Source organism: Bos indicus x Bos taurus, chromosome 11 (genome assembly GCF_003369695.1).
Source record: "Bos indicus x Bos taurus breed Angus x Brahman F1 hybrid chromosome 11, Bos_hybrid_MaternalHap_v2.0, whole genome shotgun sequence".
Classification (NCBI taxonomy): Eukaryota; Metazoa; Chordata; class Mammalia; order Artiodactyla; family Bovidae; genus Bos; species Bos indicus x Bos taurus.
The window spans coordinates 93,025,993-93,053,373 of record NC_040086.1 but is presented as its reverse complement, the minus strand read 5'-3'; the positions used below and the strand labels follow the sequence as shown (position 1 = coordinate 93,053,373).

General features: G+C 43.0%; 3 protein-coding genes across 3 annotated transcripts; all 3 read right to left on the bottom strand.

The window, feature by feature from the left end:
* Positions 1 to 901: 901 nt before the first annotated feature.
* Positions 902 to 1,843, bottom strand: LOC113900798 (olfactory receptor 1361-like). Its single transcript, XM_027554438.1, has one exon. The coding sequence runs from the start codon at positions 1,841 to 1,843 to the stop codon at positions 902 to 904; it is 942 nt and encodes a 313-aa protein (XP_027410239.1).
* An 8,036-nt stretch (positions 1,844 to 9,879) lies between these two features.
* LOC113900878 (olfactory receptor 1L6-like) lies at positions 9,880 to 10,797 on the bottom strand. Its single transcript, XM_027554493.1, has one exon. It carries the CDS (start codon positions 10,795 to 10,797, stop codon positions 9,880 to 9,882), a length of 918 nt encoding a protein of 305 aa, XP_027410294.1.
* A 14,256-nt stretch (positions 10,798 to 25,053) lies between these two features.
* Positions 25,054 to 25,995, bottom strand: LOC113900877 (olfactory receptor 1L4-like). The gene has a single exon (XM_027554492.1). It carries the CDS (start codon positions 25,993 to 25,995, stop codon positions 25,054 to 25,056), a length of 942 nt encoding a protein of 313 aa, XP_027410293.1.
* Positions 25,996 to 27,381: the final 1,386 nt, after the last annotated feature.

The window sequence follows — 27,381 nt, the reverse complement described above, 5'->3', positions numbered from 1 at the left end:
TTCAGGAGGCATTAATGTGGAGACAACTTATGTTATGAAGTTAGGCAAAAACGCTATATAATTGTATGTCCAGTACTTTCTCAACACAGTAAAAAACAAAAAGCAATTTTAGGAGACAGGAGGGAAATGATGTGAAATATTATCAGTGGTTGTCTTTAAATGTATGAATAGTGAGTGTTTCTTTTTCTTCTTTTTCCTATTTGTATGTTTTACAAATTTCCTCTGAGTGGTTTTTTTTTTTTTTTTTTTTACAGAAAAATGAACTAAGCCACAGCTTAAAAAGTCAAAAAGTTATGAATGTACTCCAGTAATTCATTATCACTCATGGTCACAGGCCAGTTCTTATCCCAGGTGTATGATTTTGGACCAGCCCCCACCTACCAGTGCCAGGTTTCTTCTAGAATTAGTTTCGCTTGCTTATTCCCAGCAAATAGTATGTCTTTTGGTTCAGCTTTCTGCCTGTGTAGCTAAATCCCTTTGAGGTGTTTCCAAAGATGGGTTCGGAAATGAACCCTGAAACTCAGACACTTGACCCTTCTAGATATTGTCAACATTTCTTGTAGTTGAATGGACAGGTTAGCTTCCTCCAAGAACCTGTATTCTGTCTGATGTCATCTTTTGATATTTGAATCTGTGGTTTGAATCTGCTTGGTCACCTATATCCAGGAATCAAGTCACCTTGCAGAGATTGCTGGTTACTTCTCTTGCAGGCTTTAGCTCTCTCCTTGGTTAGTTGATGGTATTCCAGTCCCACCAAGTCAGGCATTCTCCATCTTTAAAATCTGCTTGTGATGCTGAGCACCATCCTGCCTTGAATCTGATTTTGTCAAACTTTTGCAAATGAAGACTCCAGGAATAAACACGTCACAGAGCCTGAGCTTCTAATCTGGGACAGGGCTTTTTACTGTGTAGAATATTTTCCCCAGCTGAAGAATTTCCACAAAGCTGCCTTCATGTGTCTGTTCCTCAGGCTGTAGATAAAGGGGTTCAGCATGGGGGTGACCATCGTGTACACCACAGGTGCTGCCATCCCAGTGTCTGCTGAGTAGGAGGCTGAGGGCTGGAAATACACCAGAAAGAGTGTCCCATAGAAGACAGTGACCACTGTTAGATGAGAGCCACAGGTAGAGAAGACTTTGTGTTTCCCCCCAGGAGATGGGATCCTGAGGACAGTGTAAACGATGTGGGCATATGACACTAAGACACAGGTGAGAGGAATCAGACCCGAAAGAACAGCTTCAGTTAGCATGGTGACCTGAAAGATGTGAGTGTCTGAGCAGGCAAGTTTGAGGAGTGGGGGTACATCACAGAAGAAGTGTGGGATGGCATGGGAGGCGCAGAAGGAGAACTGAGACATGAGGAGACAGAGGGAGAAGGCCAGGAGGTGGGAGCTGAGCCAGGATGCAGCGAGCAGCAGCAGGCAGCGCTGGGGCCCCATGATGGTGGTGTAGTGGAGAGGAAGGCAGATGGCCACGTAGCGGTCATAGGCCATCACAGCCAGCAGGAAGTCATCCAGCAGAGTCAATTCCATGAAGAAGAACATCTGCACGAGGCACCCAGTGTGGGAGATGGTGTAGTGCTGTGTGTGGATGTTGAGCAGCACCTTGGCGATGATGGTGCAGGAGAAGCAGGTGTCAGTGAAGGACAGGTTGGTGAGGAAGAAGTACCTGGGGGTGTGGAGGCGGGGGTCAGAGCTGATGGCCAGGATGATGAGCAGGTTCCCCAGCACGGTGACCAGGTACATGGCTAGGAAGAGCCTGGACAGGAGAGTCTGCTGCTCTGGGTTCTGAGAGAAGCCCAGGAGCAGGAAGTCAGAGATGCTGGTTTCATTTGTAATGCTCATTTAAAGGAGAAAAATGCAAGGAAAATATTGCTTCAAAAACTTATATCATTCAAAGCCTTTGTCTGTTTTCTGTGTTTTTTTCAAAGGTCACAGAGGTGTATAGGTGTCTCTTGCTGGTGGGCATGTAAACATGTACAGATGTGAGAACTAAGCACAGTGATTGGGAGACTTGTTGGGAGATTCTGCATTTTAGTTGTATTCTAGGTTGTCCTGTAGACTTTCTGGTTGAGGGTTGAACAGGAGATTAGCTGGGAAGAAAATTGCCAGTCAGAATGGCTGAGATCCAAAAGTCTACAAGCAATAAATGCTGGAGAGGGTGTGGAGAAAAGGGAACCCTCTTACACTGTTGGTGGGAATGCAAACTTGTACAGCCACTATGGAGAATAGTGTGGAGATTCCTTAAAATACTGGAAATAGAACTGCCCTATGATCCAGCAATCCCACTGCTGGGCATACACACTGAGGAAACCAGAAGGGAAAGAGAAACATGTACCCCAATGTTCATCGAAGCACCATTTATAATAGCCAGGACATGGAAGCAACCTAGATGTCCATCAGCAGTTGAATGGATAAGAAAGCTGTGGTACATATACACAATGGCATATTATTCAGCCATTAAAAAGAATACATTTGAATCAGTTCTAATGAGGCGGATGAAACTGAAGCCTATTATACAGAGTGAAGTAAGCCAGAAAGAAAAACATCAATACAGTATACTAATACATATATATGGAATTTAGAAAGATGGCAACAATAACCCTGTATATGAGACAGCAAAAGAGACACTGATGTATAGAATAGTCTTTTGGACTCTGTGGGAGAAGGAGAGGGTGGGATGATTTGGGAGAATGGCAATGAAACATGTATAATATCATATATGAAATGAATCACCAGTCCAGGTTCGATGCAGGATACTGGATGCTTGGGGCTGGTGTACTGGGATGCCCCAGAGGGATGGTATGGGGAGGGAGGAGGGAGGGGGTTTCAAGATGGGGAACACGTGTATACCTGTGGCAGATTCATTTTGATATATGGCAAAACCAATACAATATTGTAAAGTTAAAAAATAAAATAAAATAAAAAAAGAAAATTCCCAAGTCTTAGTCCATGCCTATTTCAAATAGGAAAGCTATCAGTTTCACAGGCTTGTGAAATTTGAGTAAGATATCACGAAAGTGAAAGTGAAGTCGCTCAGTTGTGTCCGAGTCTTTGCAACCCCATGGACTGTAGCACACCAAGCTCCTCTGTCCATGGGATTCTCCAGGCAAGAGTACTGGAGTGGGTTGCCATTTCCTTCTCCAGGGGATCTTCCCGACCCAGGGATCGAACCTGGGTCTCCGGCCTTGGAGCAGATGCTTTAACCTCTGAGTCACTAGAAAATTCTTAAGGATAGTTCTCTCTCTCTCTCTCTCTGTGTCTTGTATCTGTGTTTTGTTGAGGAGTAGAGAAGGGATACTAATTATATAGAAAGATCATAACTGTCACTTAGATATTCTTCATATGATGGGAATATCCTCTTTTCCTTTTGAAGATCCATCAAATAAGCTAAAGTGGATGAAATTACTTTATAAGCTCAAAGGTATTTGACAAACAAGAGTTATCATCATCAGCATTGTCAACATCTTCAGTCCTTAGGAATGTTGGCTTTGATGTCCTATGGACTGGATGGACTTCTTTTCTGGCTGTGTAATCCTTTGCAAACTCCACATCCTATTTTCTTTTTGCTTCAATTTCCTCATCTGTAAATTATGTGCATACTTTGTATACTTATTGTAGCTCATCAATGAGATGACATATTCAAAGCAGTAGCACAGAATAGGTCTTCAATAAACTGTGATAATAGTTACTAATATTGCTAGAATCAGTAGTAGATAAAATGGAGCCTGGTGTCCTGATACACCAGAAAATATTAGAGGACATGCCTCCCCACTGTAAACCCTCACTGAATCTTATATTTTTGGGAATGATTTACTATCTGTCAGTCTCATTTTCTTCATCTATAAGATATGGACATAAACCGACCATACAGGACTGTTGAGAATATCAAAACCCTAGGATCACTTAAAGGTTTTCTCAGAACCTGTGATATAAAATACCACATATGCAGTGGTATTAAATACTACATATGGTATTAAAATACCACATAGGCAGTGGAAACTACCAAATGCAGTTCCCGCATTTGGATGGTGTGGGAAGATGAGCACGCAAACAGGCAGTGGCAGCCAGGCCAATGTCTTGCTCTTTGATGTGGTTATCCCTTCTGGGTCTGACACACCTTTATTTTCCACCAGCCCCCTTGTGAACTGTAATCTTGAACATGTTTTCTCAGTCTTTCTGGCCTCAATTTCTGTATCTGCTCAAGGAGGATAATTAACAATACTGTGGTCAGGACTGAATTAGATAAGGATTGCACTGAGCTAGAACAATGGTTCATATCAAATGATCCTCAAATATAGCTTCCTCTGATATTGTTTCCTCTTGATGGAGTTAACAAAAGGAGGATGCTTTCTGGGGCAACCAACTAGTCCTCTGTGTTTGTCCAGGACTTCCCTGCTTTCAAAATGAAACATCCCACTTCCAGGAAACTCCTTCAGTCCTGGGCAAGTTGAACTTGGTCATGGTCTGTGAGAAGTTGGGCTTTGAAACCTGTAAGGTTTCATATATGGAATTGTACATGCTACTGCCAACAGTGTCATCATCACCTCGGGTGGCAATGGTCTGACCTAGGAGTCATAACAAAGCATCCACTGTGACATGTGCAGACCCAGGTTTGAGTCCCAGCTGTACCATCTTGGTGGAAAACATGTAACTTATAAGAACCCCAGGTGTGAAATGAGCCTAAATAAGCCTACTTCACGTCATTCCGGGACTGAAGTTAAGAAGATGGACTAAGGCTTCCTGAACTATCAGTGGGTGTGGGGATTGTTACTGTCTTTGGGTGGTGGCAAAGAATGATTCTGAAAGTCACTCAGGGTAGAGTGAGCTGTGAGTGAATTGTCCAGCATCATGTAGGGATCCTGAGCACTGTTATTACATCTACAATGTCTTGGCCTCTGCCAGGGGCTTGGGGACCACTAATCTACAGTGACTTCAGGCTAGACTCTGTAGAGGGTCATGAATATTGAATCAAGACCCTCCTCATGATGGATAAGAGAGCCAGATTGTATTTGAGTGAAAGTTGCTCTGACTCTTTGCAACCCTATGGACTGTATCCTGCCAGCTCCTCTGTCCATGGAATTCTCCAGGCCAGAATACTGGAGTGGGTAGCTGTTCCCTTGTCCAGGGGATCTTCCCAACCCAGGGATCAAACCCAGGTCTCCCGCATTGCAGGCAGATTTTTTATCATCTGAACCACCAGGGAAGTATTTGGCTGAGAGTAAGGAAGGGGCTGGAGAAGGCAATTGCACCCCACTCCAGTACTCTTGCCTGGAAAATCCCATGGACGGAGGAGCCTGGTAGGCTGCAGTCTATGAGGTGGCTAGGAGTCGGACACGACTGAGCGACTTCACTTTCACTTTTCACTTTTATGCATTGGAGAAGAAAATGGCAACCCACTCCAGTGTTTTTGCCTGGAGAATCCCAGGGATGGGGGAGCCTGGTGGGCTGCCGTCTATGGGGTTGCACAGAATTGGACATGACTGAAGCGACTTAGCAGCAGCAGCAAGGAAGGGGCAATAAGGAATAGGGGAGGAAATGTGTGTGTGTGTGTGTGTGTGTGTGTTTGTGTTGACCAATGTCTCCCACCTCTACCACTCAGGTCTTACCTGGAAATTGCGACCATCCTCAGATCTCATCACCATCATCAGGCGTTTCGTCTGCCTCACTTGTTTGGTTTGCCTACCTGTCTTCTCCTAAAGAGGACTGGCTAGAACCTCAGTTTTCTTCCTTCCCTGTAACAGCAGCACAGACTAAAGACCCAGGGCTGGAGCAGTCTGTCCTCAGGCACAGGGGCTAGGCGGAGCTGTGGGCTTTTCATATGGAGTATCTCCTGGGACTCACTCCCTGATCTCTTAGTTAGAGACAAGATGGGGCAAAAGTCCAGCCTCTCAGCTGTCCCCTTGGGGCCCTGGAGACCTGAGTCTTGGCAGTGTCAGACTGACCAGGCCTGGGAGTCTGGATAGCACTCTACCTGATGCCCTTCCCCTGGCACAGGAGGGAGAGGACTGCCTCACCCTGAACCCTAACCTACCGTGGAGTTCACACGCTGTAACCCAAATCCTTATAAAGAACACCTATCGTTTCCCAGAAAATAAACAGTAACAAATGAAACTGAAGAGATTTGATGAAGTGTGGGCCACACAATCATAGTCTTCAAATTTCTACCATTCAATACATAGAACAGTTGTTCCCTGTGACTCAAAGGGTGGAGATGAAGCTCATTTGTAAAAATCTGCTAAATAATAGAGACACTTCTGTATACAGGATTTTCTTTATATTTTTTAAATTGTGAAATACATCATATATGAAAAAGAGTTTATAAACTATATAGGAATAGTTTTCTTACAGTTTTGCTATGCTACAGTAGAAAATGGCAACCTGGTCCAGTGTCCTTGACTGGAAAATTCCAGGGACAGAGGAGCTTGGTGGGCTACAGTCCATGGGATGGCAAAGAGTCAGACGGTACTGAGCGTACACACACAAACACACACACACACAGCTGCAACTCTGCACATATGCATGAATTGTGTATTGTTTCCCTATTTTTGTCTTTCGCATGACTGGAATCATTTTGCTTCTTTCACTTCTTTCTTTCTGAACTGTTTATATTAGTACTTTCTCATTTATATTAGTGCTTGTAGCTATAGGTCATTTTTTTAAAAATTGAAGTACAGTTGATTTATAATGTTGTGTTAAATTCTGCTGTACAGCAAAGTGATTCAGTTGAATTTTAGGACTGCAGCTAAGGGAATGTGGACTCTAATTATATTGTGTGATTGTACTGTATTATCCATTCTGATCATTTTTTTTTTTTTTGGCTGCACCATGAGACATGTGGAATCTTAGTTACCAGACCAGGGATCAAACATGTGCCTCCTGCAGTGGGAGCATGGAGTCTTAACCAGTGGACACCAGGGAATCCCTCCATTCTAATCTTAATGGACATTTGAGTTTGTTACAGGTTTTAGCATTTCCCGCCCAAAGATTCTTCATCTCAAGTAGAACTCCTCTTTTTATCATTAAAAAATGAGAAAAAAATGACATTTTCCATTGTTCACTTTTTCTTAAAAACATTTCTGCAGGGAAACTTTCAGACCACCATCCTCTAAAGAGAACAACTCCACGATAACAATCATCTATCATTCCTTTGTTCTACTACTGATATTTTAGTGACAGCCTAACCTTTATTATTTTAGCAGAAAAGACTAGAGAACTGGAATTTTCCTCCTTTTGTATTAAGTTGTTAGATTGTTTCATAGGTGAGACAGGAAAAGCACAATAAATGAGGTCAGAACATCAATTTATTCCATTTGGAATGTCTGCACTCATGAATTCTTGTACAATCTCCTGGTGTGCCTGTTCAACTTTCCATAGGGTATCTACCAACAAGTAGAATTGTTTGCAAGGTATTGGTTAATGCCTTAGTTTGGGTCTTCTGAGAAGCAGATGCCAAGGTACGATATGGTGTGCGAGATATTTGTTGAGGAGGTGGCAGGAGAAATCAGAGAGAGCTTTCAAGCCTTGAGACCTGTGGAAGAAAGGAGAGAAGAAAAAAATATGACCTACCTCCCAGAATATTGGAAATAAAATCAAAAATAAACAAATGGGACCTAATTAACCTTAAAAGCTTCTGCACATCAAAGGAAACTATTAGCAAGGTGAAAAGACAGCCTTCAGAATGGGAGAAAATAATAGCAAATGAAGCAACTGACAAACAACTAATCTCAAAAATATACAAGCAACTCCTACAGCTCAACTCCAGAAAAATAAACAACCCAATCAAAAAATGGGCCAAAGAACTAAATAGACATTTCTCCAAAGAAGACATACAGATGGCTAACAAACACATGAAAAGATGCTCAACATCACTCATTATCAGAGAAATGCAAATCAAAACCACTATGAGGTACCATTTCACACCAGTCAGAATGGCTGTGATCCAAAAGTCTACAAATAATAAATGCTGGAGAGGGTGTGGAGAAAAGGGAACCCTCTTACACTGTTGGTGGGAATGCAAACTAGTACAGCCACTATGGAGAACAGTGTGGAGATTCCTTAAAAAACTGGAAATAGAACTGCCTTATGATCCAGCAATCCCACTGCTGGGCATACACACTGAGGAAACCAGAAGGGAAAGAGACGTGTGTACCCCAATGTTCATTGCAGCACTGTTTATAATAGCCAGGACATGGAAGCAACCTAGATGTCCATCAGCAGATGAATGGATAAGAAAGCTGTGGTACATATACACAATGGAGTATTACTCAGCCATTAAAAAGAATACATTTGAATCAGTTCTAATGAGGTGGATGAAACTGGAGCCTATTATACAGAGTGAAGTAAGCCAGAAGGAAAAACATAAATACAGTATACTAACGCATATATATGGAATTTAGAAAGATGGTAACAATAACCCTGTGTACGAGACAGCAAAAGAGACACTGATGTATAGAACAGTCTTATGGACTCTGTGGGAGAGGGAGTGGGTGGGAAGATTTGGGAGAATGACATTGAAACATGTAAAATATCATGTAAGAAACGAGATGCCAGTCCAGGTTCGATGCACGATACTGGATGCTTGGGGCTAGTGCACTGGGACGACCCAGAGGGATGGTAGGGGAGGGAGGAGGGAGGAGGGTTCAGGATGGGGAACACATGTATACCTGTGGCGGATTCATTTTGATATTTGGTAAAACTAATACAATTATGTAAAGTTTAAAAATAAAATTAAATTAAATTAAAAAAAAAAAAAAGAAAAAAGGATGGGATAGGAAGAGTCAGACTGCAGCAAAACGCCAAGAAAGTTTTGACTAGGCCAATGCAGGGTTGAGTGGTGGGGAGGGTGTCCCAGAATCAAAATTATCCAGCAGAAGAGTCCTGTAAATCTCTGGAGATAAGCCTGCCTTGGTACCCCTGCATGCTTAATCATTGGCTAGGAGAAGCCTGTATAAGCATGGCTTGTGCTGTTTACTGGAAAAAGGAAGAAGCACAACCCGAAAGTTGAGAATTATGTTTAATTGGGCAGAAATGTGTATGTGTGCGTTCAGTTGCTCAGTTGTGTCCTATTCTTTGCGACCCTGTGGACTGTAACCCCCCAGGCTCCTCTGCCTGTGGAATTTTCTGGACAAGATCCTGGAGTGGGTTGCCATTTCCTTCTCCAGGAGATTTTCCTGACCTAGGGGTTGACCCGCATCTCTTGCATCTCCTGTATTGGCAGGTGGATTCTTCACCACTAGCTAGGATACTGAGAACTTAAGCCTGGGAGGCATCCTCTTAGGTAGCTCTGAGGGACTGTTTCAAAGAGATAAGGGAAGATTTGTGAGTTGACATGTGTAACTAACATTTAAAACACCTGACTCAGGAAGTTTCTCCTTGCTTTCCATCAGGACACGTACTGCAGTCCTGGTCATGTATGTGTCACACAAGAGCCTTAGACTATGAAAGAAAAAGAAGGAAACTGTGTGTGTAGTGCAGTAAGTCATCAATACTCATGTCTTACTTGTTTTTACCAAAAGTATAATAACCTCGTATTGCAGGTGTCTCCTTTCCCTTACTGAGCTGTGATTAATTTTGAATACAGGAGCTACCATTGATTTATCCTTGCAATATTTTCATATTTTGCCATTTTGCAACTGAATACAATTCCTAGCACAGAGCATGTGTTTCACAATTCTTTTTTAAAAAGTATTTATTTATTTATATTTGGCTGCACCAGGTCTTAGTTGTGGCATGTGGGGTCTAGTTCTCTGACCAGGGATCGAACCTGGGTCCCCTGCTTTGGGAGTTCAGAGTCTTGGCCACTGGACCACCAGGGAAGTCCCTGTTTCATAAGTTCACATTGAATGAATGAATGCTGAGGTGTACCTCTAGAAGTTATGCTAGTTGGTCTTCCTCATCAGTTTTTTCATAGCCTGTTTCATGTCTTTGTTCCTAAGGCTATAGATAAAAGGGTTCAGCATGGGGATAACTACTGTACAGATGACAGTGATCACACGGTCCTTCATCACTGAGTAGGTGGATGAGGGGCGGATGTACACAGATATTACAGTTCCATAGAATAGTGCCACAACCGTGAGGTGGGACCCACAGGTGGAGAAGACCTTGTACCTGCCTCTCCCAGACGGGACTCTCAGAACAGCACGGGTGATATAAACATAAGAGACAGTAATGAAGATGAAGGGACTCATGATCACAAAGGAGCCCTCTGTGAAGGCCAAGAGCTCATTGAGAGAGGTGTCAGAGCAGGAGAGCATCAGCAGAGGCTGGACATCACAGAAGAAGTGGTGGATGACGTTGGGCCCACAGAAGGAGAGGCGGGCCATAAGGATGGTGTGGGTGAGGGAGTGGAGGTGGGATACCAGCCAGGATGCTGTCACGAGCTGGAGGCAGCATCTGGGGTTCATGGTGGTGGTGTAACGTAGTGGGTGGCAGATGGCCACATAGCGGTCCAAGGCCATGGCAGCCAGGAGGAAGCTGTCAGTGATCCCAAAGGCCACAAAAAAATACATCTGGGCCAGACACTGGGCGAAGAGGATGGCCTTTCTCTGAGTCAGCATGTTCAGTAACATTTGTGGCACGATGACAGTTGTAAAGCAGATGTCTACCAGGGACAAGTTGGAGAGGAAGAAGTACATGGCGGTGTGGAGGTGGGCATCCCCCCGGACGGCTGCAATGATGACTGAGTTGCCTCCCACATACATGGCCAGGAAGCTGGCAAAGAGCCACACCTGCTGTTTGGGGTCACTGGTCAGTCCCAGAAGGAGGAATTCAGTGATGTGGCTCTGGTTTCCCCTCATCACTGATCTCCTGCAAATAAAAAATATAAAGGACTATTAGGTGTGTGTTGTGTGGCTTGGGGTCTTCAGTCTGCTAGAGGAGATATTGCATAATTTATTCCAGCTTGTGCAACCCATGAAGGGAATTATTCATGTAGACCATCATATATTCTATGATATAACTTCATATGGTTGGTCTTCGCATACCTTGATTTCAATTCCAACTTTGTGTCTGACTCATCTTGAACAGGATGCTGCAATTCCTGTTCCTTGTCCAAAAGATAAAACTTGTAATATCCATCTCCTTTGGTTAAATGGTAAAGGTCTAAAAAAAAGTGTTCAGAAAGGATAAGTTTGCTTGATTTCCAAAGCTGTATCTAAGATATCGTTTTGCTGTGTCTGGCCTCAGTTATTAATCAGTATGCTAATCTTCAGCTGCCTCCTGGCCAGATGATTCTGGTGATGGACACTCAGTTCCATCAGCGTGGGGATCTGTCAGGGTGAATGGCAAATTGGAGAAATGTTTCTGGCAGAGGGAGCCTATTTAACCAACATTAAATTTGGTGATTTATGCAGGTGGATGGACATCAAAGAAGAAATAGAGGAACTAAGAGGCAAGTGCTCTTATAGGCAAGAAGCATCCATAGGGTGGTAGTGTGGGCCACGGAAATGTGAGAAGATGCAGCATTCTGGCAAAAAGCAGTGACCTTATTAGGAAGATGCTGAGCCTCAGGAATAGGTCATTTCTGTCCCCCAAAGGCAAGAACAGGGGACACTGAGCCAAGGCTCCAGTCTGGCAGGAACTGATGCCCTAGTTGTCTATCTACCAAGTTGGAACTCAGTTAAAAGGGAGCAAGACCAGAACTGATTGGGACATAGAGTATGAAGCAGCCAGCAGCCATCAGGGTCGATACTGGGACCACTGAGTTACAGAACACACACTCCCTGTGTCCACCCTTTCTAGGGACAGGATTATTTTCAGAGAAAACAGCAGAAAGGAAAGCCTACAAGTGGTGGTCAAATACTCCCAGAAAAGAGAGGACAGAGTTAGAGATGCAGATTTTGAGTTAGAGGAAGTCCACATCCTGTGGGCTTCCCAGGCGGTGCTAGTGGTAAGAAACCCGCCTGTCAAGGCAGGTAAAAGGCGTGGGTTTGATCCTTGGTTTGGGAAAATCCCCTGAAGTAGGGCATGGCAACCCACTCCAGTATTCTTGCCTGGAGAATCCCCATAGCCAGAGGAGCCTGACCGGCTACAGTCCATGGGGTCACAAAGAGTCGGACACGACTGAGGCGATTTAGTATGCATGCATGGCACATCCTGTATGCCTTGTGTTCTCAGAATCTTTCTGATCCTTTTGAAGGGTCAAAAGCAAACAGAAGTACTAATGATACATTTTTGACGCTTAGTGATCTTGAATAAAAGTCCCTGCCCTGCTTAGGAGAACTCAGACTTTTAGTTTCTCCTTTAGTACACTAACACGTAGGTGCATACAGTAGCATTGTTTTCTGAAGCATTTCCTTTCTCTCTGAGATACTTAGTGCTTGGTCCAAATTGAAAGGGACCACGAGGACAGGGACACCACCTGGAGAGTTTTATGATGAAAGCACTACCAAGGCAGGGTTCAAGTCTGTTGCACTCCCCATTGTTTTAAGTGACTTGCATAGGACTTGGCTAATGGTAGCTGCATAATGAATCCTGACAGGTTGAACCAGATACATCACCCTGATCACCCCTTGCAAGATTGTGGGTTTTACACTAGCAACTTGGAGACTAGTCTCCAGGGATCAGTAGAGTCGATGGGAAAATTTGGTGATTTGGGAATTGGTTCTGGTTCAGATACTTGCTACTTCCCCTGGGAATATTTCTATGTTTCCATCTATTTTCTCACCTGAAAAATGGGAAAAATAAAATATCATTTCTAGAAGTTTATTATTCAGTTCAAATAAGATGGTTTATTTGATAGTGGCGAGGTTGTACAACATTATGAATGTATTGAATACCACTAAACTGCACACTTAAAAAGGGTTAAAATGGCCATTTTATGCTACATATATCTTACCATAATAAAAAAGAATATATTGTTACCAAAAAAAATGGCATATTTGAAAAGTGTTTGAGATCTACACTCAAGTCCCATGGGCAGAAGAGCCTGGTGAACTATAGTCCATGGGGTTGCAAAGAGTCAGACATTACTAAGTGAAATCTACAAGTTTCTATGCAAATATTATTTATACTACTATTAATATTTCTTTCTAGTATTCTGTACCAAAGTGGGTACAGCCAAAAAATAGTAGATGCAGTCTAGAGGGAGCCAGGCAGAAGGTAAGGGGGCTAGTGTGTTTAGGGGGAGGAGACTGAAGTGGTCATTGGAAGGCAGATAAGTACTAAGGAGGTGAGGAAAGAACAACAGAGTGCATACCTAGGACTAAATTGGTCTTTCCAGGGAAACAAGGTATTAATTAATTGAAAAAATAGAAATGGTAATCAAAACCATTTTCCTCTCAAAAAACCTCAGTCCCAAATGGTTTTAAGGTAAATTATACCAAAGTTTCAAGAACATTTCATGATAAGTAATCCTGCTCCTACATGGATATCCTGGAGAAATTTCCATCCAGGCAGATAAAAGCTTATGGATGAAGATATTCTTGTACACTCATTCATGGTCATGGGGAGCTCGTGGCAATCTGGGTGTCCATCACTGGGATGGCAAATGTGACAGAAGAGTACTGAGGGGTACAATGCACCTGTTTATTTATTTATTTAATTTTATTTATTGGCCAGGCCACGGGGCATGTGGGATCTTAGCTCCTCCATCAGGGATCAAACCTGTGTCCCCTGCACTGAAAGATGAAGTCTTAACCACTGTACCCTAAGGAAGTCCCCAATGCAGCTGTTTAGAAGCAACTGATGAGAAGTATTGATAGCAACACTGGTATATTTTGAAAACATAATCAGAGTTAAAAAGTAAGACAATAAATGAGATCTATAACACAAAATGGTTTATATACATTAAAAATGCAACACTGTGATACTCATTTCATAGTGTATATCAAAATATCACAGGATATAGCTTAAAATATTTCAAAATGCAACAAATCAGAACGTCTGTCTATACACAGAGTTAAACATTAAGCATGTCACCATGGATGAGGGCAGGGGGAGTGGGGTGTTGGTATATAAATTCATGTGTGATTGAGGAAGCAAATAAAATAAGAAAGGGGCCCAGCGTTGGCAATATGAACTGAGGTGTGTGGTTAATTTACTCCTTTGCATCTGAACTCTATGAATACTGTATCATAGGAAAAGAATACTGTATCAAATCTTAACTTGAACTCAGGGGACTTCTCTTCCTTCTACTTCTTGGAGCATGAACCCATCAGGAACACAGATGCCAGGTTATCCAACTGCAGCATTTCTGGTAAACAGTGCCCACAGCCTCCTAAACTGTGTCCCTTGATCCTTTGTAAACAAAACTGGATTACATCTATGTCTTGGATTGAAATGCCAGAGCCAAGGATTCTACTAAGCCTGGCAGTACCAGCATCCTCTGTTAGCTGACTTTACTCTTTGCTAGTGATGTTAGTTATGCTTTTCCTTCATGGTTTGCTTCACCAATTCATAATTCACTCAGCACATTTTCACTGCATGCCAACCACGGAGCTCAGAAGAACCACTATGACCATTCTGATGTTTGAAAATAGCAACATGTCCCCAGGCTTATTCTCTGGGTGAAATTTTCCCCAGTCTCTTCCAAACCTTACCCAGTAGGACTTGGCATCATTCCACTGTCTATAGTCACCTTTTTGAACTACTGGTTGGCATGGCTGAAGCTCCCTATGTGATGGCCAAGTATTTCCTTTTAGACTGTAAATTTCTGGGGGATATTTGTAAAATTTTAGGTTGCTGATGATGAAAATGATCTTAAGAAGTTATGCAGTTCATAGGTTTCTGAACTGTGCTTTCATGGGGGACTCAGAGACCACACCAGGAGGGGCTGAGAAGCTGAATGGAATTCTGAATGGGAGAGACTCTAGGTCTCTTCCTCTTTCACTGGAGAAATTCTTCTATCTAGTGTTTTACACACTGCATTACTTCAAGAAATATTAGGAAGACGTATTTGAAAATAACATACTCGCTTTATGTAGGCAGAAAGGAGTGATTCACCCAATACCTTAATCCTGGGTTCAAGCCTTGGGTCAGGAAGATCCTCTGGAGAAGGGCATGGAAACCCACTCCAGTATTCTTGCCTGGAGAATCCCATGGACAGAGGAGCCTGGTGGGCTACAGTTCATGGGGTCACAAAGTCAGACATGACTGAAAGACTAACACTGCTCAATATCCCCTTACTAGTCTCATGGGTCAACTTATGGCCCATGCTATTCTGAAGATGCTCAGAGGCCATAGCATCTGGAGTCTTCCTCAGTAGCCCTCGTTTTGGGGACAACCAGGGGCTAGGTTGGGTCAACAGTAGCTGGGTTCTATGTGACAGCATCAGGGCAGTTACATCTATCCCATCTTAAGTACAGAGCTTCTTTCCTTGGGGTCTTACCCACCAAGAACAAATCCTTCTTGTGTTTATATAAATGGGGAAGCAGAAACAGAGAAGTGTGGAGAACATTGGACCTGGTTTGTGGTCTCAGCCATGCTGAGCCTCGTATTATGTCCTTGTAAAAAGAGGGTGTTTTGCAAGATGATCTCTCAGTTTCTAATACATAAGAATTTGTAGGATTTAGGCATAATGATGAGGTTCAATATAATGGCTACTTACTCAGAAAAGGGATGATGATCTTGGGTGTGGCCATTAACGAGTCCAGGCATTTTCTCTTCAGTCTCATTGGCCTTGATGATTAGGGGAGGAAGACAGAGGTATGGAGGTCAGTAGAGCTCCCATATCAAGTGAGGAAAGAAAATTTCCAGGCTTCAGGCGGGAGCTGATGGGACTCACTAGACCCTGAGAATTGTTGTGAGTGTAGTTGTCATCTCAGACACCTCTCTCTCTCCCTTTAGAGAAGTAATCTTTCAATGTAGCCCCAGGCATCTGGGACCCAAGGCTGTCTCCCCTCCTTAGCTACCACCACTGGCCTCTGAAGATTTACTCCAATGATGAGTAAGAGTGGGGACCCAAAAGGAGGTGATTGTCCTCTACATGATTTCACCCCAAGGAGACACACAGGCATTCCATCTAGCAATCTACCACCCCCAGGGAGCTCATTAAGAAGGAAGGCTTGGGAGAAGAGTAAAGACTATGGAAACTTAGGATTCTGGGGTGACAAGTTTCTTCAAATCTTTGATAATTAATGGCTTATTATTATGATGATTTTAAGGGTGTGGAGGTAGACAACTAGAGAAGGCTTGGACCTGGGGCCATCCCTGGGATGGAGGAATGATGTGTGGTACTGTGGAAAGGATCTTGAGAGTGCAGATTCCTGAGCTTTCATCAGCCAATTAGTTGTGATTTGGGGCAAACTCTTAGCCTCTCTGAATTTTAGGTTCGTTATTTATGGGTTTTTTAGTACTTGTGTACCAGAGAGTATTGACTGGAGAATTACATAAGCTCAAGAATGAGAATATGTTCACATAGTAATAACCACGTATTGAACAATTATGTGGCATTTTATATACAGCTCTTCAAGTGCAGTACCCTTGTTTTAACAAATGAGGGAAATGAGACTCAATCTCACCAGATAATTTGCCCAAAGTCACATAGGTTGGAAGTACTGCAGCTAAGTTCAAATTCAAGTGTGTTGCTCCTAAATTCCACACTTCCTCTACTTTGTCATGCAGAAACTACACCTGAGAATGTCTGTGATGACTCCCTCACTGTTGTGAAGTGGTATCCCATTATAGTTTTGATTTGCATTTCTCTAGTAATTAGTGACATTGAGCATCTTCATGTGTCTATATGTGTTGGCCATCTATATGTCTTCGTTGAAGAAAGGTCTATTTAGGAATTCTGCCCATTTTTTTATTGAGTTGTTTTGTTGTTGTTGTTGTTATTATTGTTGAGTTGTATGAAATGTTTGTATATTTTGGAAATTAAGCCCTTGTCAATCACATCATTGGCATTTTCTCCCAGTCCATAGGTTGTCTTTCATTTTGTTTATGGCAACTGGGAGAAAATACCAAAGTAACTTGGAGAAAATGCCAAAGATGTGACTGACAAGGGCTTAATTTTTGTGAGAGGGCCTCCTGGGTGGTGCTAGTGGTAAAGAATATGCCTGCCAAAGCAGGAGACATAAGAGATGCTGGTTTGATCCCTGGGTCAGGAAGATCCCCTGGAGAAGGAAATGGCAGCCCACTCCAGTATTCTTGCCTGGAGACTTCCATGGACAGAGGAGCCTGGTGGGCTACAGTCCATAGGGTCACATAGTCAGACACGACTGAAGCTGACTTAGCACACAGCACGTTCTGTGAGAAGGCTTTAAGTTTGATTAGGTCTCATTTGTTTATTCTTGCTTTTATTTCTATTGCCTTGGGAGGCTGATCTAAGATGCATATTTTTTTAGCTTTGTTGAGTTATACTTGACAAATACAAACTGTATGTTTAAGTTGTACTATTTGATGTTGTGATATATGTGTAGGTTGTGAAATGATCACCACAATCAAGCTAATTAACATTCATCACCTCATATAGTTACTTTTAGTGTCTGTGTGTGTTTGTGTGTGGTGAGAACACTTAAGATTTACCTTCTTAGCAGATTTCAAGTATACAAGACAGTATCATTAACTTTAGTCACCATGTTCTACATTAGATGTCTGTAATTTATTTGCTGACATAACTGAAACTTGGGCTTCCCTGGTGACTCAGAGGGCAAAGCATCTGCCTGCAATGCAGGAGACCCAGGTTCGATCCCTGGGTCAGGAAGATCCCCTGGAGAAGGAAATGGCAACCCACTCCAGTATTCTTGCCTGGAGAATCCCATGGACGGAGGAGACTGGTAGGCTACAGTCCACAGGATCGCAAAGAGTCAGATACGACTGAGTGAGTTCACTTTGTTAACTGAAACTTAGTACTCTTTGGCAAACTTTGCATAATTCTTAACAATTAAGACATTACCAATTGAGGCACTTTTAATGCATATCAGATATTATTTTCTCATAATTTCATACACTATCTTTCACTACCACAAATAATATGCATTGAGTACATTCTGAGGTTTTGTGCTGATTGCTTTCTAGTCATCATTGCTTTCAGTCTCTACAATAGCACACTGAGGGATGTCCTATTATTTATTTATTTATTTTTGTGTTTAAGTCATGTATAGCCCTTTTGCAACCCCAGGAAATGTAGCCCACCAGTCTTCTCTGTCCATGGGATTTCCCAGGCAAGAATACTGCAGTGGGTTTCCATTTCCTTCTCCAGGGGATCTTCCTGACCCAAGTATCAAACCTGCATCTCCTGCATTGGCAGGCAAATTCTTTACCACAGAGCCATCAGGGAATTACACCTATTTATTTTTTTATTTCTACAATAAAAGTTTACCTCTTGTTGACACAAAGTTCAATGTGAATGTGACTTCCATGCAGTCCTTCAGGGTCCCAGGATTCCTCCTTCTTGCAGCTCCATCCCATCTATTTCCTCAGGGGCATCTCTTCAGCTAGTATTTTTATTAAGAGAGAGGGTTGCAGGTGAGGAGACTTGAATGGATCAGGCTGAAAAGTGATGTGTATCCTTTCCATCCACATTCTTTTGACTAGAGCTCAGTTACATGGCCACACTTAACTATAAGAAAAGCTGGGAAATATGGGCCATTTGTGTACTCAAGATGAAAAGGTCATGGGTTTTGAGTGTCATTTCATTAAAGCCTGAACATGGATAGAAACAGAAGTGTAGCTATGCCCAAGTGTCTGAGGGAAAGCATTTCAGACAGTGAAAATGGTCAATTCAAATGTCCTGAGGTGGGAGCAATCCATGTTTATTTAACGAATACCAGAGATCAATGTTTCTGTGCAGGAGTACATTAGAGAGCAAACAACAATATGTGAAGGCAGAAAGCTAGGGGCCAGATCATGTAGGATCTGGTGGCTATGACAAGGCTTTGGCTATTTCTCTGAGTGCAGTAGGAAGCCTTGGGTCATTGCACAGGTTTTAGCAGTGGAAGAGCATGATCTAACTTATATTTTTGCTTCCAAAGTTTTAGGTTGAAAAATTTCAAATTCACATAAAAATGGAGAGAAGATAACAATGAACTCTTATCTATCCTTCACATAGGTCCACAGATTGTTAACTTTTTTCCCACACTTGTTTTATCCCTTTCTATAAATTTCTACTATTTATTTTTTGGTGAACTAGCTGAAAGTAAGTTGAAGACAACATGCCCTTCTCCTTTAAATACTTCAGCAGGCATCTTCCACAAAACCCCAGAATAATAATTGTATAAGAGAAAATAAACACAGATCCTACATGATATCCAACCTGTGGTCCAATTTTTTCAATCTAGTCCCCAATCAAGGTAAATGTGTTGCATTTGATGGTTATATTTCTTTTGTCTCTTTTAATAATGGGAAAATATCTCCCCCCTTAATTTTCTTTTTTTGGTTTATTCATTTTTCCTGACATTGCAGAGTGCAGGTCAGTTGCTTTGCTGAATGTTTAACATTATCTGTTTGTTTGCACATGATTAGATTTATATTTAATATTTGATCAGAGTATTACAAGGGAGATATTGTGTACCTCTGGTTCCATCGCATCAGTCGGGAAAGAGGGTCAGGTCCACTATTGTTCAAGAAAGTTTGATTACTTTGTTAAGTTACTGACCAGCAGATGTTTCATTGTAAAGGCAAAGTTTCTCTTTTCTAATTAGTAAGAAGTCAATGGTGGGTATCATAGAAGGAAATGACAACCCACTCCAGTACTCTTGCCTGGAAAATCCCATGGACTGAGGAGCCTGGTGGGCCACAGTCCATGGAGTCGCTAAGAGTAGGACACAACTGAGCGACTTCACTTTCACTTTTCACTTTCGTGCATTGGAGAAGGAAATGGCAACCCACTCCAGTGTTCTTGCCTGGAGAATCCCAGGGATCGGGGAGCCTGGTGGGCTGCCGTCTATGGGGTTGCACAGAGTTGGACACGACTGAAGCGACTTAGCAGCAGCAGCAGCAATGGTGGGTATTTGAAACTGTGTGACTATCCATTTTTTTCCCCCTAACACCTTTCTACTTAATGGTTATATCTTAGTTTTAGGTGAAAGACTCTTGCCTGAATCAATCATTTCATTTGCATATTTTACCCATATTACTTGTGAAGAGACTGAAGTTCAGAGGCATGAAGTGACATTCCTTAGATCAAAGTGCTGGTCAATGGTAGAGCTAAGATTCAAACACAGAGCTTTTTAGCCAGAGCTCAGGCTCTTGACTACTTTATTACTTTCTTGATGTTGTTCTAACAAATTAGTGGTTTAAAGTGATACAAATGTATTCTCTTATATACTTATGAAAGTTAGAAGTCTAAATTTAAAGTAATAGTAAGGCTGCATTCCTTCTGGAATCTTCTGAGGAGAATTTGTTTCCTTGCCTTTTGCAGTTCCCAGAGACCACCAATATTTCTTAATTTCTGGCCCTTTCCTCTTTTCACACTAATGTCTTGCTTCTGAAGCAGAGGTTTCCCAGAAGAAGCAGTGGCTTCCCTGGTGGCTCAGAGGGTAAAGCGTCTGCCTACAATGTGGGAGACCCGGGTTTGATCCCTGGGTTGGGAAGATCCCCTGGAGAAGGAAATGGCAACCCACTCCAGTACTCTTGCCTGGAAAATCCCATGGACAGAGAAGCCTGGTAGGCTACACATGGGGTCACAAAGAGTCAGACGTGACTGAGCAACTTCACTTTTCTGAAGCAGAATCTGGTCTCTGTACTCGACACTGAACTATATCTCAGAGACAGAATTTTGAGTGAAATTGGTAAGAATAGCTTTATTGCTTTGCCAGGCAAAAGGGGTCACAGTGGGATAAGGCCCTCAGGACTGTGTGTCAACCTGGAAGGGGTAGTGAGGAGTTTTATAGTAATGGTTCTGAGAAATAGAGTATTTCCTGTCACATCAATAAACTAGGCTGTCACAGATATCAGCACTTCCAGTCCTCCAAACTTGAATTTCTGAGCCCCGTGAGCACCCAGGAAGGAGAATAATACCTGTTATCTGGGAGATATCAGGCTGCAGCCATTTCCTATGGTGAGCACTGAGAAGCTTGTGGGGAGGGGGGTGTGAAAAACAGGATATTGGCCCCAGATATCTGAGAGGCATATGTAAGGAATGATTTCAGTGAGCCCAGACTCTTGCATCTTCCCATACATAGAAAGTGCTACATTCCTTAACTTGAGATATCTGGTTTTCCTGAATTAGCAATATTCTTTTGATCAGACTACCTTCCCTTTGATGCAAACTTCTGTATAACCTGATTCCTCCACTTGCCATCTTGGAGCAGTGCTCTCAGGGTTACCTGAGATGCTGTCTTCCAGGCTTGGAGTCCTAAAAATGTCCACTGAATGAAACATAACTCTCAGCTTTTAGGTTGCAATTGTTTTTAAGCTGACAATTCAAAGAGGAGGTGATCAACTCGGAAATTCTTCTGATTGGTTGGTAGTGAGGTAAATGACAGTGTCATCAACCTTCTGGTTTCAACTGGCCTGAGGTCTAAGTGCTTGTGAGCAGCATACTGTTAACTTCTCTTACCTGGTGGAGGTTTCAGTATCTGCAAAAGAGCTCAGATATTGTTCTCAGTTCAGTTCAGTCGCTCAGTCATGTCCAACTCTTTGTGACCCCATGAATCGCAGCACGCCAGGCCTCCCTGTCCATCACCAACTCCTAGAGTTTACTCAAACTCATGTCCATTGAGCTGGTGATGCCGTCCAGCCATCTCATCCTCTGTCGTCCCCTTCTCCTCCTGCCCCCAATTCCTCCTAGCATCAGAGTCTTTTCCAATGAGTCAACTCTTCGCATGAGGTGGCCAAAATATTGGAGTTTCAGCTTCAGCATCAGTCCTTCCAATGAACAACCAGGACTGGTCTCCTTTAGGATGGACTGGTTATATCTCCTTACACTCCAGGGGACTCTCAAGAGTCTTCTCCAACACCACAGTTCAAAAGCATAAATTCTTCGGCACTCAGCTTTCTTCAGAGTCCAACTCTCACATCCATACATGACCACTGGAAAAACCATAGCCTTGACTAGATGGACCTTTGTTGGCAAAGTAATGTCTCTGCTTTTGAATATGTTATCTAGGTTGGTCATAACTTTCTTTCCAAGGAGTAAGTGTCTTTTAATTTCATGGCTGCAGTCACCATCTGCAGTGATTTTGGAGCCCCCCAAAATGAAGTCTGCCACCGTTTCCACTGTTTCACCATCTATTTCCCATGAACCAATGGGATCAGATGCCATGATCTTAGTTTTCTGAATGTTGAGCTTTAAGCCAACTTTTTCACTTTCCACTTTCACTTTCATCAAGAGGCTTTTTAGTTCGTCTTCACTTTCTGCCATAATGGTGGTGTCATCTGCATATCTGAGGTTATTGATATTTCTCCCAGCAATCTTGATTCCAGCTTGTGCTTCTTCCAGCCCAGCGTTTCTCATGATGTACTCTGCATAGAAGTTAAATAAGCAGGGTGACAATATACAGCATTGATGTATTCCTTTTCCTATTTGGAACCAGTCTGTTGTTCCACGTCCAGTTCTAACTGTTGCTTCTTGATCTGCATATAGGTTTCTCAAGAGGCAGGTCAGGTGGTCTGGTATTCCCACCTCTTTCCGAATTTTCCACAGTTGATTGTGATCCACACAGTCAAAGGCTTTGGCATAGTCAATAAAGCAGAAATAGATGTTTTTCTGGAACTCTCTTGCTTTTTCGATGTTCCAGCTGATGTTGGCAATTTCGTCTCTGGTTCCTCTACCTTTTCTAAAACCAGCTTGAACAGCTGAAGTTCACAGTTCATGTACTGCTGAAGCCTGGCTTGGAGAATTTTGAGCATCACTTTACTAGTGTGTGAGATGAGTGCAATTGTGCGGTAGTTTGAGCATTCTTTGGCATCACCTTTCTTTGGGATTGGAATGAAAACTGACCTTTTCCAGTCCTGTGGCCACTGGTGAGTTTTCCAAATTTGCTGGCATATTGAGTGCAGCACTTTCACAGCATCATCTTTCAAACGATGAGGATCAACTGGAATTCCGTTACCTCCACTAGCTTTGTTCGTAGTGATGCTTTCTAAGGCCCACTTGACTTCACATTCCAGGATGTCTGGCTCTAGGTCAGTGATCACACCCTCGTGATTCTCTGGGTCATGCAGATCTTTTTTGTACAGTTTTTCTGTGTATTCCTGCCACCTCTTCTTAATATCTTCTGCTTCTGTTAGGTCCATACCATTTCTGTCCTTTACTGAGCCCATCTTTGCATGAAATATTCCCTTGGTATCTCTAATTTTCTTGAAGAGATCTCTAATCTTTCCCATTCTGTTATTTTACTCTATTTCTTTGCATTGATCACCAAGACAGGCTTTCTTTTCTCTCCTTGCTATTCTTTGGAACTCTGCATTCAGATGCTTATATCTTTCCTTTTCTCCTTTGCTTTTCGCTTCTCTTCTTTTCACAGCTATTTGTAAGGCCTCCCCAGAGAGCCATTTTGCTTTTTATGCATTTCTTTTCCATGGGGATGGTCTTGATTCCTGTCTCCTGTACAGTGTCAGGAACCTCATTCCATAGTTCATCAGGCACTCTATCTATCAGATCTAGGCCCTTAAATCTATTTCTTACTTCCACTGTATAATCATAAGGGATTTGATTTAGGTCATGCCTGAATGGTCTAGTGGTTTTCCCTACTTTCTTCAATTTCAGTCTGAATTTGGCAATAATTGTTATGGATACCCCTTTATGGGAAACCAGGACTTTGCCCCAAGGCTGCACTATCATTTCTCTTGACTATTCCTCCCTTGTCTCTGCATCCCCTCCTTTCCTCTCCTTAGAAATCGGGGAAGGTCAGGGAGGCTGAATGAAGCCTATTTCATATAATCAAGAAGTGGGAGAAGCAGAAAGGCCTTGATGGTGAATCTTAGTCACTATATCACCAGGGACCAGAATCAATAGATAGGACTAGGGCTCTGGCTCTTTGTCTGCATTGAGGAAGGAATTCAGCAAAGAGATGGAAAGTAGTGAAACAAGTAAAGTGTTTATTAGGAGGAAAAAGTGGCTGTGGAGAGACACACAGATTGGATCGGAGAGTTTTGTGCCTTTGGGGTGGTTTAAATCACTTACATGGGGGCAGTTCTTCACATTTCCTCTGGCCATTCATCTTACTTTATCTGGCTCTGAGTCCATATTTGGTCTGACTCAAGGCCCTCTTCTGTGTGCACATGCGTCTTTTAGCCAAGATGGTTCCAGCACAAGGGTTTCTGGGACATTAACAAAACGTTATTATCTGGTGTCCCCTCCCTTCTCTGACCCCTGAGGAACCTTTCTGCACATGTGTAATTTGGAAGGTCTCCTTGACCTCAAGAATGAGAAATGTGTGGTCTCTTTATTTCTTATCAAAGCAGGATTCAGCTTCTCCTTCCTCTTGAGACTCCTGAGAGTCCCTTGGACTGCAAGGAGATCCAACCAGTCGATCCTAAAGGAGATCAGTCCTGAATATTCATTGGAAGGACTGATGCTGAAGCTCCAATACTTTGGCCACCTGATGTGAGGAACTGAGTCCTTGGAAAAGCCCCTGATGCTGGGAAAGATTGAAGGCAGGAGAAGGGGACGACAGAAGATGAGATGGTTGTATGGATGTCATCACTGACTTGATGGACATGAGTTTGAGTAAGCCCTGGGAGTTGGTGATGGACAAGGAAGCCTGGTGTGCTTCAGTCCATGGGGTCACAAAGAGCTGGACACAACTGAGCAACTGAATGGAACTGAACTGCTCCCGCCATTATCTTTATCTTTGAGTATTTGTCCACAAGGGATAGATTTCAGCGGCTCAGCCTGGGGTCCATATATCCCCTGCTTCACTATGAGAGTCTTCCCAGAGTGAAGCTGACATCCATGTTGGGAAACCTGGCTTTTAGAGAAATGGATGATTTCAGGACTGGAGCAGAGAAAGTGCAAGATGAGTCTGGAATATCTTGATGTGATAGAAGGCAAGAAAGTGTTCAGAGAATGGTGGAAACATCAACAGGCACAGAAGTAATAGCTTATAACTCACTGGACAAAGCTGGAAACCGTAACTCTATACCAATATAAGTAAATGAATAGATGGGAAGAAGTTTGATGAGGGATGAGATATTTATGCAATTTCAGCTATCTTCCCATTCTGTCTTCAATGCTTATTCTGTTCTTTTCTCCTAGCCAGCTTTCTCAAGGCTTGCTTCATGTCCCTGTTCCTAAGGCTATAGATAAAAGGGTTCAGCATGGGGATTACCACAGTGTAAATGACAGTGACCACCCGGTCCTTTGTCACTGAGTAGGTGGATGAGGGGCGGATGTACACTGAGATGGCAGTCCCATAGTATAATGCCACAACTGTGAGGTGGGACCCACAGGTGGAGAAGACCTTGTACCTGCCTCTCCCAGACGGGACTCTCAGAACAGCACGGGTGATATAAACATAAGAGACAGTAATGAAGATGAAGGGACTCATGATCACAAAGGAGCCCTCTGTGAAGGCCAAGAGCTCATTGAGAGAGGTGTCAGAGCAGGAGAGCATCAGCAGAGGCTGGACATCACAGAAGAAGTGGTGGATGATGTTGGGCCCACAGAAGGAGAGGTGGGCCATAAGGATGGTGTGGGTGAGGGAGTGGAGGTGGGACACCAGCCAGGATACTGTCACGAGCTGGAGGCAGCGTCTGGGGTTCATGGTGGTGGTGTAACGTAGTGGGTGGCAGATGGCCACGTAGCGGTCCAAGGCCATGGCAGCCAGGAGGAAGCTGTCAGTGATTGCACAGGCCACAAAGAAATACATCTGCATCAGGCACTGGGTGAAGGGGACCTTCTTGCTCTTGCTCTGCATGTTTGCCAGCATCCTTGGCACAATGACGTTTGTAAAGCAGATGTCCACAAAAGATAGGTTGGAGAGGAAGAAGTACATGGGGGTGTGGAGGCGGACATCCCCTTGGATGGCTGCAATGATGACTGAGTTGCCTCCCACATTGACCAGGTACATTACCAGAAAGCTGGCAAAGAGCCACACCTGCTGTTTGGGGTCACTGCTCAGTCCCAGAAGGAGGAATTCAGTGATGTGGCTCTGGTTTCCTCTTGTCATTGCTGTCCCCCAAGTGGAAAATCTAAAGGAATGCTAGGCATGAGTCCTGGCTTGGGATCTCCAGTTCTGAATTCTGATGAGTGGCTGGTATAGTTGACAGGCACATGGATTTTAGCGTCACACATGTCTGGCTTTCCATCTTGTCTCTGCCACTGACTGACACACAACACAAAGTCACCTCCTGAACTTTCATTACCTTAATCCATAAAGACAGAAAGTATGAAATTTACCTCCTCAGGCTATTCTGTTTTGGACAGGAATTCTTTTTCGTTTCCTCAAAACAAATATCAGAATACCTTAACTTCTCCATAAGAAAACATATACATCCTACAGATGGTTTTCCTAGCTCCACTCTCTTTGGAAAAAGTTTGTGAAATGCATTTGGGGGTTTGAATAACAATCACTTTATGAGTACCATGAAATTGGAAAGTCTACAACCCTCCAGGAGATGAAACTTTATGGTACAGGGACAGAACCAGTTTCTGGAGTTGTGTGGCATGAGGGAAGACCACTTTCTGGCATCAGGAGAGAGCACCTGTTTGGTTGGGTTAATTTATTTCATTCAGGTGAGTGGTAATTAGGAAGTCATCATGGAAGTAACAGGTGAGTGTATTGACAGTAGATCAGAGCTGAGTCATAAATTGTAACCTGAGCATAAGAACTATATAAATGGAGTAAGTAGGCTGGCAGATAACAGTGAGAGGACTGGATAGCAAGGTTCTGGGCTTCAGAAGCTGGATTCTAATCTGAAAACTGGCACAGAGGATCCAGAGAACAAAGCAGGACCCCTGTCGGAAAGGAATTGTCCCTCTGCTCAGCAATTATAAAGGTGGAGACTGAGCTGTAGTGGAATAAGATCAGAAATCAACTATCAGCCCTCACACCCAGGATCAGATCCTGGTTATCAGCCAGAACTACCTGAGGCTGAGTCAGTCATTCTGTGCCTGGACTTGGGTTCCTACTGTCCACCTTTCCTACAATCAGAATTATTTCCAGAAGTGAACACAGGAAGTAATCTGCAGATGTCTCTCAGTGATTGCTGATAAAGAGTGAAAAAGATATATAAAAGATGAGTGAGAAGAAGTCTACACTCAAGGACACTGAGAACTAATTTTTTAAAAATGTTTCAAGCCCTTAAATGAAATTCTCTGCATCATTGGAAAGGATCGCCACAGTCTGCATCTTGGCACTTTCCTAAGATACAATGGCATAGGTTCCTATAGCATCTTTTTCTCCCCAATGTGCTTTGGATCAAGATGATTTCTCCTATTAGGAGACCTGATTGACATAGGAGAAGGCCAGGGTATTACTTCTCCAAGGACATCTTCCAGGGATCTTATTGGCTATTCAACACTGTATTCCCCAGTTCACCATTGTATCCTTGTG

Excerpts from the sequence above, each read along its gene's own strand:
- LOC113900798 (XM_027554438.1), bottom strand. The coding sequence starts at position 1,843 with ATGAGCATTACAAATGAAACCAGCATCTCTGACTTCCTGCTCCTGGGC.
- LOC113900878 (XM_027554493.1), bottom strand. The coding sequence starts at position 10,797 with ATGAGGGGAAACCAGAGCCACATCACTGAATTCCTCCTTCTGGGACTG.
- LOC113900877 (XM_027554492.1), bottom strand. The coding sequence starts at position 25,995 with ATGACAAGAGGAAACCAGAGCCACATCACTGAATTCCTCCTTCTGGGA.